Source organism: Notamacropus eugenii, chromosome 3 (assembly GCF_028372415.1).
Source record: "Notamacropus eugenii isolate mMacEug1 chromosome 3, mMacEug1.pri_v2, whole genome shotgun sequence".
NCBI classification, from domain to species: domain Eukaryota; kingdom Metazoa; phylum Chordata; class Mammalia; order Diprotodontia; family Macropodidae; genus Notamacropus; species Notamacropus eugenii.
This window is the reverse complement of record NC_092874.1, coordinates 261,250,129-261,263,547: the sequence shown is the minus strand read 5'-3', so window position 1 is coordinate 261,263,547 and position 13,419 is coordinate 261,250,129. Positions and strand designations below refer to the sequence as shown.

The 13,419-nt window shown below is 39.0% G+C and overlaps 1 protein-coding gene across 3 annotated transcripts in view; it reads right to left on the bottom strand.

Moving 5' to 3' along the window:
• Nucleotides 1-13,419, bottom strand: part of ACSS3 (acyl-CoA synthetase short chain family member 3) — a 261,782-nt gene that overhangs the window by 203,457 nt on the left and 44,906 nt on the right. For all 3 annotated transcript variants that reach the window (XM_072655479.1, XM_072655482.1, XM_072655481.1), the window contains exon 2: nt 2,606-2,750. In XM_072655479.1, the coding sequence (XP_072511580.1) occupies nt 2,606-2,750 (145 nt within the window). The remainder of the gene's footprint in view (nt 1-2,605; nt 2,751-13,419) is intronic.

The following is a 13,419-nucleotide window of genomic DNA, read 5'->3' as shown; positions in this document are numbered from 1 at the left end:
CTATTGCATATTCCATTTTCTCTGCTCTTTTGTGAGCCTTTTACTAAACGCCATCCACTAAGTCATTTCCCAAGCTAACTCTACCACATGTCTTATTTCTTCCCTCATTGAAACATCATCTCTTTAACTGGAGAAGCGGCAATAGCGCTGCTTCCTCTAAACCTGCGGGACTCACCAAGATGTTCTCAACAGCACCTTACAAAGAGCACTCAGCTGGCAAAATGCATGTTCAAATCCTAGAAAATGTGTATTCTTGTAATGTAGTTAGTATCTAATGTTGTTCATTTGTATAACAATTTTCTTTGTCCTATTTTATCAACTCCCACAAGGTATGGAGTGTATCATTAACTTCCTTTGTATGATGCCTCACAAAGCCATGTACAAATAAGAGCTTAATTAGAATGATAAATAGCATGGCATCTATAAGCATAGCTATCCTCCCAAGTAAGGAAAATCCTTGGCTGGTAGAAAATAATTCAACATAGTTATCCTCCCAAGTAAGGAAAATCCTTGGCTGGTAGAAAATAATTCAAATTATAGCAGGAAACTAATAATTCTGCTGCAGTTGCCAATTAAGTGACTGATACTTACAACTAATGTTATTAATATTTTCTTCTCAATGAAATAAATACTGCTTATTAGTGGTATATTAAGAATAGAGCAGTCAAATGGTATAATGGATAGACTGGTAGACTTAGAGTCAGGAAGACCTAACGTGGAATCCTGCCTCACGCATAGTAGCTAAGTGACCTTGGAAAAGTTATTTAAACTCTAGGGGACAGCTAGGTGGCAAAGTGAGTACAGCACTGGCCCTGGAGTCTGGAGGACCTGAGTTCAAACACTTACTTAGCTGTGTGACCCTGGGAAAATCACTTAATCTCAATTGAGGAAGGAAAGGAGGGAGGGAAGGAAAAGGAAGAAAGGGAGGAAAAAAAGGATGAAGAAAAGGAGTTACTTAGACTCTCTGGGCCTCAGTTTCCTCATATGTTAAAGAAGGAAGCTGAGCTTTTTTGGCCTCTTAGGTCTTTCTCCACCCCTAAATTTTTGCTTCTGAAGTCCTACGGCATTTTCTGTACATTAACAATTCAGTCAGAAATGAAAATCAGTAACTCACTTTGGCTCATAGACATAAATGGAAAGAGAATTATACAGGAATAGAAATTATTTGTTGGTTCAAGAAGCAGCAGCAAAGCACTGTAGATAGAGGCCTGTCCTCAGAGTCAAGAACCTCTGACACATACCGGCTATATAATTTATCACTTAACCTTTCAGTATTCCAGGTTGTTGGAAGCAGGTAACAGGTGATCCTACATTGGTCAAGGGAGTTTTCTCACCAAGGCGTTCTCTGTGCCAGTGAAATCAGGTCCAGTCTATAAATCTATTATTAGATGGTTAAGCAACTTTTTCTGCTTGATTCAAGCTCTGCTGCTTGGTTCCACAATATCAAAGGTCCAATCCATATCCCTGTCCTGAGTTGGTTAAGCACCACTTAGGGATATCTACTGCCTAATTACACAACCTGTTTCCTAATCTGGGTCTGTGATTTTGGTGTGGAAACTCTTCACTGATGCAGATCAACAACTCCTAGGTAACTTAGAACAATAGATTTAGAGATTTAAAGTCCATAGGGATCAACTAGTTCAACTGACCTCCTCATTTTACAGATGAGGAAACTGAGGCCCAAAGAGGTTAAATGATTCACCCAAGTAATAAGTGACACAAATAGGATTCTAACTGAGGTCTCACAATTCTAACTAAGTTCACTGCTCTTTCCTTGCTGCTTCTAGTATTGGAGATTTGCCCAAGGCACTGTAAAAATTAGAAACTTCCCTACACACCTAGTATATATCAAAGGCTAGGCTTCCTGACTTCAAGGGTGACCTTAAATCCACTATCCCATGCTAATGAGTCCACGCACTCCCTGATAAAAGAACCCATCTTTTTGAATAACGTTCTACTGGCAATGTAAGTTACAAGGCTACATTTTACAGCACACCACTGTCACCAAAGGAATGAAAATGCACACCATTCACAGAGGAATAGCGAGGGTCACGATAGTTAAGAACAGACTACCTGAGGCATTTTACAAAAGGAAAACCAAATGGAAAATAAAAGTTATCCTCGAAATATAAAAACAAAAAGAAAATAGGATAGTGACATAGTGAGATTAAGCAATAATCCATGGAGAACCCATGCCATCATGAATAATAATGATGGTGATGATGATGCCGATGAGAGTTAATGTGTATATAATACCTACTATGTGTCAGGCACTACATTAAGAGCTTTGTAATTATCATCTCATTTGATCTCCTCAACAACACTGGGAGGTAGGTGTTACTATTTCCCCATTTAACAAATGAGGAACTGAAGCAAACCAAGATTTAATAACTTGTCCATGGTCACAAAGGTCTACAGAGAATAGGTTGGGCAAACCCGATTTTGGGAGAGGGCACAGATCTGAGTCTTTTCAGATGGAGAGGCAAAGGTAAGTTACCACCTGGATTACCGAAAGAAACACCAACCATGAGATTACAGACCCATTTGAGTCATTTCAATATTTAATCCCCAAATCATATGATCAATCTGTGTACAGAAAACGTACCTGTTCCAAAACTTCTTTATAGGTAATAGTGGCTTTTGTGTTTGTTACGGGGCTATCATAGATGATGGCAATCTTGTCTCCTTGTCCATTTTCAATATGGCGGTCTATAGCATTGTAGCAAATATTAAGCATCCCTTCCACAAACCTGAAAGGGAAACGAAAAGTGTTAAAATAACTATAAATATTCAAAACAAACAAAAAAAAAAACTACTTGACAACAAATACTAGCCAATTCAAAAATGTCACATGCAAACATAGTTGAGCCCTTTAAAAATGAACTCCAGTGGTTGCAATCAGTCATCTAGAAAGGAGATCATTCATTCTTTCATTCCTTCATTCATTCTGTGTGTGTGTGTGTGTGTCTGTCTGTCTATCTCTGTATCTCATCAGACCTGTGACTCCATCCTTTTGGGGAACTCTCTTTAATGAAACTCCCTCTACTAATAAAGACAAGTAATTAATTGTTCCATGACTTGCAACCTTAGAGAAATCCTAGGACACCAGGAAGTTTAGCAACCAAGCAAGGCTCACACAGTCAATATACATCATAGGTAAGATTTGAACTCTGGTCTTCCTGTCTCCAAGGCTACCTCTCCATCCCAACATTTTTGGTTACTTTAAATATATATATATATGTAGTATTTCAAATTATAAAGGACACATTTGCTCACAGAACCACAATGGATTAAAAATTTTAAATTTGATAACTTATCAGTCTCATTTCTTCTAAAAGCAAAGTCTGCCACATGCATACATGTTGATTTCACAAGAATGAATTCTGCATACACAGAAAAAGAAGAGAGGAAAAACATCTTTTAGCGTCTCAAACATCTTTTTTTTTCTTTCTTATCTTGGTAAAGCATTAGTTTGAAATTTCTTACACTAGCTGCAATTCCTGTTGTTTCTCAAACAAGACGTTCCAATTCCCATCTCCAGGCATTTTCTCTATTTCCCACACCTGAAATGTTTCCCTCTCTCCCTCCTGGCTTCCCTGACTTCATTAAGTCCCATTGAGAATTTTAGATCCTACAGGAAATTTTTTCCTATTCTCCTTAATCTTATAATATTTCCTCTTTTGGTTATTTCCAATTTATCCTGTATGTATCTTGCTTGTCCATACTTGTTAGTAGGTCATCTTCTACTTCAGATTGTGAACTCCTTGAGGGGAGGGATTATCTTCGACTTTTCTTTGTATCCCTAGAGCTTAGCACAATGTCTGGCACATAGAAGATACTTAATAAATGTTTACTGACAATGGGTGACTCACATAGTACGGAATAAAGTGCAACAACAATGGAATGATAGGAAAGGGCCATGTTATGAAAAGTGTTGAATGCCAAAGGGCTTTCAATTGAATCTGGGAGGCAATTAATAGTCACTGGAGCTTGGTGGAGGAGGGGGATTAGAACTGGGAGACAACTGAAACTGTGATTCAAAAAAAAACCACTTGGGCACCTGAGAGAAGGACAGATTGGAGTAGGGGAAGACTTGAGACAGAGAAAACAGAATTAGAGGAGAATTTTCTCCTCTTTGAGTTCACTTTTGGCCAAATAAGTCTACTACAATGCAGAAATGATCGAGGTAAAAACCTAGGTTTTACTGTGCATGAGCACAGGTTCAGGGGTATAAAAATTACCCTGAACAAAGACAAAGATTCTTTTTTTCCTTTAATTTATTTTAGTTCTCAACATTCACCTCCATAAGCTTTTGAGTTTTAAATTTTCTCTGTTCTCTTTCATCCCTCCCTCCCCAACATGGCATGCAATCTGATAAAGGCTCTACGTTTACATTCCTATCAAATGTATTTTCACATCAGAAAGGCTAGGATTCTAATTAGGCTTTTTACAGACAAAATTACAACCAAGGTAGAAAAATAATTTTTGACTTAGAGCAACGTAGTACATCCTCTTAGGTCATAAAAGTTAAACAAATTTAGTTCAACAGAATAACAATCTTATACATCCCCTTAAGGAAACAAAACTAGTTTAAAAAGACTTCACTGGTCAACTAAGTCATGATACACATTAAACTAAAATTAGAGGGTTCATAATGAACTGATTTAGATGGGAGATTTACATGCCTATAGAATTTTAGAGTTTAAATCAGAAGAATCCACCTACAAATAGCTAAAGTACTTCAGGAAGCTCTAATTCCCCTTTGATTTCTTATCTGTGGAATGTCAAAAATGTTTTCCTTGATACTACTTTTCCACGAGATGGGTTTTAGTCAGGTAACATTAATGTAACAGGAGGCAGGCTTGAGATATCCAAAATGTTCCAAGAGGGATAGAAAAATAGAAATCAATGGAAGGAAATAAAAAATGGAAAATTGTCATCACAGCAGGTTAATGCAGTTGTCCAAGCAATAAGTCATATACAGCGGCCTGAACTAGGGTTGTGGCCATATCATCAAGGAGGAGACATGTATGTACTAGAGATGTCATAAAGGTAAGAACTATGGTATTTGGCAACAGATTAGATATGGTTTTAGAAGGGAAAGATGATGAGTTCTGTTCCATACCTGTTAAGTTGAAAACATCTCCCTTTATGCACTGTATCCTTCCAACCAAACCCGACCACTAGCCTTTCAAGAGCTACATGCCATCTTGGGTCTGCACATTTGTACAAGCTGTTCCTCAGACCTGAAACATTCTCCATCTTTACCTTTTCCTCTCAAGCATTTTTATGCTTCAAAGTTCAGCTCCAGTACCACTTTCCAGTTAAAGCTCTGCTATTTTTCCAGTTGTGGAGATGGATTCTCCCTCTTCTTGTCCCTTTTTCCTCCCTTCTCTATTCAAACTACTTTTCATTTACTCAGCTGTATCAATATCATATACGTGCCCTCTATCTCTTGCAGAAGAAAAACTCTTCAAGATTACAAATTATTCCCATCCTTAAAGACTTTACAGTCTAATGGGGAAATAAGATAAAATAGCCATATGAGACAATGATACATGGAAGGGGTGGAGGGGGGTGGGGGAGACTAGATAGCTTTCTTGTTTAAAAAATGAAAGATGTGGGGGCGGAGCCAAGAGGGCGGAGAAGAAAGACGCACATACACATAGCTCCAAACCCACAACCCATAGAACGGCTACAGGAAAGTAACTCACGGCGAGTTCTGCACCCAGAGGCCACAGGGCGTTGGAACGAGGGACATTTCTGTTCCGGAGGGACCTGCAAACCTCTCCAGGGAGGTCCTTCGTGCTGCGGACTGAACGCCGGGACTGGGAGCTGAGCGCAGCCCTGCTGCGGCCACAGCACCAAGAGAAACAGACCTGAGCAGGCTTCAGGGATGGGATCTCCAGCAGCTGCACAAGTCCCTCCACCCACAGGTGATGGTGGTCGGTGAGAGAGTCTCTTTGGCGGGTCGAGAGGGGAATGGGGTGCCCCCATAACTCGGGCCCCCCCCCTGGGAGGTAGAGGCTGGGAGGCGGCTGCAGACCTGGGCTCCCCAAGTGGGCGGGAGCCTGGATCCATTGTGGAAGGTCTGTGCATAAACCCCCTGAGGGAACTGAGCCTGAGAGGCAGCCCTGCCCCGACCTGACCACCTGAACTTAATTCTCACACTGAATAGCAGCCCTGCCCCCGCCAAAAGCCCTAAGGCAGGAAGCAGCATTTGAATCTCAGTCCCCAAATGCTGGCTGGGAGGACCAGGAGGCGAGGTGGGTGTGAGGAGAATATTCAGAGGTCAAGTCACTGGCTGGGAAAATGCCCAGAAAAGGGAAAAGAAATAAGACTATTGAAGGCTACTTTCTTGGAGAACAAGCATTTCCTCCCTTCCTTTCTGATGAGGAAGAACAATGCTTACCATCAGGCAAAGACACAGAAATCAAGGCTTCTGTGTCCCAGCCCACCCAATGGGCTCAGGCCATGGAAGAGCTCAAAAAGAATTTTGAAAATCAAGTTAGAGAGGTGGAGGAAAAACTGGGAAGAGAAATGAGAGAGATGAAAGAAAAGCATGAAAAGCAGATCAGCTCCCTCCTAAAGGAGACCCAAAAAAAAGTTGAAGAAATTAACACCTTGAAAACTAGCTTAACTCAATTGGCAAAAGAGGTTCAAAAAGCCAATGAGGAGAAGAATGCTTTCAAAAGCAGAATTAGCCAAATGGAAAAGGAGATTCAAAAGCTCACTGAAGAAAATAGTTCTTTCAAAACTAGAATGGCACAGATGGAGGCTAAGGACTTTGTGAGAAAGCATGATATCACAATACAAAACCAAAAGAATGGAAAAATGGAAGATAATGTGAAATATCTCATTGGAAAAACAACTGACCTGGAAAATAGATTCAGGAGAGAGAATTTAAAAATTTTGGGACTATCTGAAAGCCATGATCAAAAGAAGAGCCTAGACATCATCTTTCATGAAATTATCAAGGAAAACTGCCCTGAGATTCTAGAACCAGAGGGCAAAATAAATATTCAAGGAATCCACAGAACACCACCTGAAAGAGATCCAAAAAGAGAAACTCCTAGGAACACTGTGGCCAAATTCCAGAGTTCCCAGGTCAAGGAGAAAATATTGCAAGCAGCTAGAAAGAAACAATTCAAGTATTGTGGAAATACAATCAGGATAACACAAGATCTAGCACCCTCTACATTAAGGGATCGAAGGGCATGGAATAGGATATTCCAGAAGTCAAAGGAACTAGGACTAAAACCAAGAATCACCTACCCAGCAAAACTGAGTATAATACTTCAGGGGAAAAAAATGGTCTTTCAATGAAATACAGGATTTTCAAGCATTCTTGTTGAAAAGACCAGAGCTGAAAAGAAAATTTGACTTTCAAACACAAGAATGAAGAGAACCATGAAAAGGTGAACAGCAAAGAGAAGTCATAAGGGACTTACTAAAGTTGAACTGTTTACATTCCTACATGGAAAGACAATATTTGTAACTCTTGAAACATTTCAGTATCTGGGTACTGGGTGGGAGTACACACACACACATGCACACACGCACACATACATAGAGACAGAGTGCACAGAGTGAATTGAAGAGGATGGGATCATATCTTAAAAAAAATGAAATCAAGCAGTGAGAGAGAAATATATTGGGAGGAGAAAGGGAGAAATTGAATGGGGCAAATTATCTCTCATAAAAGAGGCAAGCAAAAGACTCATTACTGGAGGGATAAAGAGGAGAGGTGAGAGAGAAACATGAAGTCTACTCTCATCACATTCCACTAAAGGAAAGAATAAAATGCACACTCATTTTGGTAGGAAAACCTATCTCACAATACAGGAAAGTGGGGGATAAGGGCACAAGCAGGGTGGGGGGGATGACAGAAGGGAGGGCATGGGGAGGAGAATGCAATTCGAGGTCGACACTCATGGGGAAGGATAGGATCAAAAGAGAATAGAAGTAATGGGGGACAGGATAGGATGGAGGGAAATATAGTTAGTCCTATACAACACAACTATTATGGAAGTCATTTGCAAAACTACACAGATTTGGCCTATATTGAATTGCTTGCCTTCCAAAGGGAAGGGGTGGAGAGGGAGGGAGCTAAAGAAGTTGGAACTCAAAGTGTTAGGATCAACTGTAATGTTCTCACCACTAGGAAATAAGAAATACAGGTAATGGGGTATAGAAAGCTATCTGGCCCTACAGGACAAAAGAGAAGATGGAGACAAGGGCAGAGAGGGATGATAGAAGAGAGAGCAGATTGGTCACAGGGGCAATTAGAATGCTTGGTGTTTGGGGGGGGGGGAGGGGATAAAAGGGGAGAAAATTTGTAACCCAAAATTTTGTGAAAATGAATGTTAAAAGTTAAATAAATAAATTTAATTATTAAAAAAAAATGAAAGATGTTAGGGAGATTAGGGATTGTATCACTTGGTCTTTCCATCCCAGGTTCCAAGCTTGGTACCTTGAGTATAACGGCCACTTAACTGGTAAAACTGAATGGTTATTCAATCAGCAGAGAGTAGTTATTCAATATTGCTCAAGATTGCAGAATTTATAGATAAACTAGACAAGACTTAAAGAAGTTGCCCATTCAGTTCATTTTACAAATGAGGAAACTGAGACCAAGAGAATAGAGAGTTCCAACCTGGTTTCTGAGAAGCTTCCCAAGGGAATATTCGGAATATTTTGTAAATGACTATTACCTTGATGAAATACAACAGTGTCTGTAGGAGAAAAAAAATACAACAGTGTTTGTGGGAGAAAAATAACTATGTATTGCAGAGAACACTGAGGAGATGGATGCAGGTTTGGAAAGGGAGGTAATTAGCACAACTGAGAACTTTGAAAGAGATGGTTGAAAGAATATTTTCTAACCAAAAAGAAACATATGAAGTTTAGATAAAAAACACCTTTTTTAATAGAAGGATAGGGGAAAAAAAATATCAGTGACCATGATCCAGTGAAAAATGAGCTGACTGATTTCTACAATAACCAGAAACTGTGAATTGGTTTTTACAAAAATCAAAGATGTTGTGGTTTTAGTTTCTGTTTTTTCATTTTTTTCAGTGTATGCTGGGAGAAGCAGGCCCAGTTCTTTGATTATATTTATAACAACTTATCACTGTGAGTCAGGATTCACAGTCCTGCTCTCAGTCAAATCCAAAACAATCCAGCTAGAAGCTAAACACAATATGCAGATGTCAGTTTGAAAAATTCACCAAAAATAAAAGTGTTGGTTGATGAGAAATAGAATCTCACTTGACTGCATTCTGATAAACATCCTTTATGATGTGCTTAATGTTATGTATTGAATAAAATTTGTTCTTTGATGAATTCATCTTTTTTTCCTTTCTTATACAGGGTAAACTCAAACTGATATGCTTTAATACTGCACATATTGAACAGTAAACAAAAAGCTTATTGGGCAACTAGGTGGCACAGTGGATAGAGGATGACTGGGCTTGAAGTCAGGAAGATTTGAGACTCAGACACTTACTACCTATATGACCTTGGGTAAGCCATTTAACCGCTGTCTGCTTCAGTTTCCTCATCTGTAAAATGGGGATCATAATATCACTCATCTGCCACGATGACTGTGAGGATCCAATGAGATAATAATTGTAAAGTATTCAGTACAGTGGCTGGCATATAGGAAATGGCATTTAAATGTTAGCTTTTCTTATCATTATATGTTTGCTATTATTATTAGTGAAAACCCAGGTGAATGGTGACTGACAGACGTTGTGACCTTCCTCTATAGAGGCAATGTCAGTTGCTCAAGGTCACACAAGCAGTAAGAAGAACAAGATTCCAAAAGAGGCTCTCCTTTCTCCAACCGCAGAGTTCCTCACTATGTGTACATACGTGTGTGTGTGTGTCTGTATATACATACATGTATATACATATATACACAAATATACATGCACACATATATGGTGGTGGGGATGTATGTATGTATATATGTGCATGTATATGTATGTATATGTGTGTATGCATATATGTATATTGTATATATACACATAACTATATGCATGCACACGCATATATATGGTGGTAGGAATATATGCATGTATGTATATGTGTGTATATGTGCATATATACATATATATAGTACATGTGACTTTAAAATGTTTCTTCTTTCACTGAAATCATTTAACTGAACAAGGACACTATGATGAGGATACAAGAACATTAAAGAAACCTGACACTGGAAAAATCCAGATTTACAAAGGGATTCACAATATATTTCTTTAAACAGTCAGATCTTAAAATATGATTTAATTTACACACATTTCAGGAACATATCTAATAGCTCTTAGTTTGAATTCTTCCAAGCTGGCAGTGTTCTGTGAGACAGTGGGTAGAAGTGTTGGGCCTGCCCCATGCAAGATGGACAGATGTCTACTAATTACAGGCCTTGTTGATGCTGGTTTTTCTCCAAGTATATGTTCATTCATTTTAGGTGAAGAAGAACACTGTGACCTTGTTTAACCTTCAGGAAATCAGGAGAACAAGCCACCAGAAAGCACGAAGAGGCACCAAGGAGGTTCTCCATCCCAGCAGTAGATACGTAATGTTCTCCTCCAGCAGTGATGTCCAACATTGGTGTCAGTTGGATAGGACCAAGGCTACCTAGAAATTCCATTAAGTCTGAGCCCACGATCCCCAAAGACCAAAGTACTATAGGAGAAAATGAATTCCAAAATGTGGCTAAAGGGTAATATGTGTATTATGAAATATTCAAAGTAAATCTTCCTTTATAACTCTTATACACACACACACACACACATATATATAGGAAGAGGTAAGGAGGGACAGCAGACAGACAGAGGCAGAGAGCATTTACACATTTTTAAAGACATATATATTAGGACACACATACATATGTGTGTATGTATACACAATCCATGTATACATATGTACATATACATACATATGCACACATACATATATGTATATATAGTAAAGGGAAGATCCATAAAATGAGAATTATTTTTTTTATAAGGAGTCCTATCTGGTCCATAACTGAAAACCCAATGTACAAGCTGAGATACAGTACCCTAAAATGCTTCTTCCCTTTAAAATATCTCTAATATTACAGAACCAAGCAAGGATATCTCAAAAATAATTAAAATCTCAGTTTCTTCTGCCCAGATTAACTGCCCTGACATGAATATAAGCTCTATGAAGACAGAAACTATTTCACCATTATCCTTGCATCTCCTAGCACCTAAATAATTGCCTTGCACATAGTAGATGGTCCTTCAGTTGTGATCAACTCTTTATAATCCATTGGGGGTAGGGGGGGTTTCTTGGCAAAGATATGGGAATGGTTTGCCCTTTCCTTCTCCAGCTCATTTTACAGATGAGGAAACCGGGACAAAGTAGGTTAAGTGACTTGCCCAGGGTCACACAGCCAGTAAGTGTCTGAGGACAGATTTGAACTGAGGTTTTCCTGACTCCAGGCCTAAAGTTCTAGTCACTGCACCACCTACCTGACCATAATAGACACAAACTGGTGCCTAATGATTGATCTTATCTAGGGCAAAGTCTAATCCATGGGTCACAAAATAATACTCACATGAAGAGGTCAAGTACATGTAGATCAATTGGACTGGACCATACCATCAAGACAGGCATATTTAAATGTTTTGTTTTAGTTCCTCTGGCTAGCAAATACAAAACCATCAAGGTAAGAATGATTAGCAAAGGTTTTACTCTGCTCTCTTGAAAAGATGGAAGATAAAGACTGTTTATCTCTTTCTAAGACTGAAGGAGGGTAGCAGTTTTCCCTTCAGCCAAACTCAACTTCTTGTAATGGAACTCAAGCTTTTTTTTTTTTTTTTTTTAATGCTATCTACATTCATGAGCAAAGCAAAAAAAAAAAAAAAAATCAGAGGGAATTGAGAGCTCCTGAAACTCATCAGGCATGTTTGGGAGACTATATCCTTTGTGCAAAATGTCGATTTTATCTTCAACCTGAGATTCTGTATGCTTGAGATCAAGTTTCTAGGGTAATTCTGACCAAGGCAATGAGCTCACTCTTGACTGCACATTTGTCATCTCACCATTGCTGTGATACATCTGGGTCAGTGGATTCTTTGGCCAGCAAAGAAAGGTGAACAGCTTTAAGAATGACTGATTTAGAGAATTCTTCCATTATCAGAACTGGAGAAGAACCAGCAACTACAGTCACTTCTCCAATTTGGAGATTCTAGGGAACAAAAGATCTCTATTAAAGTCCTCTGGTGGCACATTCTGGCATATTTTACCATGCTGGGAAGGCGTCAGATATGGGTCAGGTGACAAAAGGAATGTCACCTAAGGACACAGCTGTCTAAATTCAAAAGAGGTTTATCACCAGTGTAACCACAAGGTAATGTGTTTTTGTTTTGTTTTACCTCAGCTCTAACAACTGCGAATGACCATCTACTAAGTCAAAGAGGGCTTGCAAGGCATCTTAGACACCAACAGGTCACAGGTTCTGGAAATATTAAGAGAGAAATAAATAAGCTACTATCTCATTTCTTCCTCCTATTCTGGAACTCTGACTTCATTAGGGCAAGGAATGTGCAATGAAGAAACCCATCTCCTAATGATTATCTATAACTACACTGAGACTTAGAATCTCAGTGTCTATTACTCCCCCTCTGATATCCTAAGATTCAGACAAACTGGCTTTCACTCTATTTCTCAAATGGGATACTCCATCTCCAATCTCCATACCTTAGCCCTGGCCACACCCTCTTCACCTTCTCCACGAAGAATCCTTCTCTTTCTCTAAGTCAAACCTCATTAATTAACTTCTTCAAGCTTTTCCTGACCCCTCTTTTAGTACACTATCCATGAAATTACTTGTATTTATTTGTATCATCTGTGTGTTTATTCTGTATATACTCACATACTTATTATTTTTTACATTCAAAAGGCATGTCCCAGACATCATTTTATTCTGATATTAGTATCCCCAGCACCTGGCACAGAGCAACTATCAGATAGTCGGCACTTAATAAGTTTGATCATGGAAAGTTGCCTGAGTCTCCAAAGTCACACAGACACCATGTAAAAAAGCAGGTCTTTCTTCCCGAGTCAGAGACTGGTCATCTATCTACTACCACCATATGATAAGTAATACTTAGATCCTCTTCTTTGCAAAGAAAACTTGGTCTTTGTCATTGCTATACGAGTAGGTCTGTTGGGTGCTTCTTGTGGCACACAGGTGACACAAAGGAGAGACCACTGGGGCTGGGGTTAGGAAAAAAGAAAATTAAATCTGACCCAAGACACTTACTGGTCATAATAATATTTAATATTTACATTGTGCTATATGCAAGATGCTATGCTAAGTGCTTTACAAATACTACCTCATTTGAGCCTCACAACAGCACTGGGAAGTAGATGCTAGTA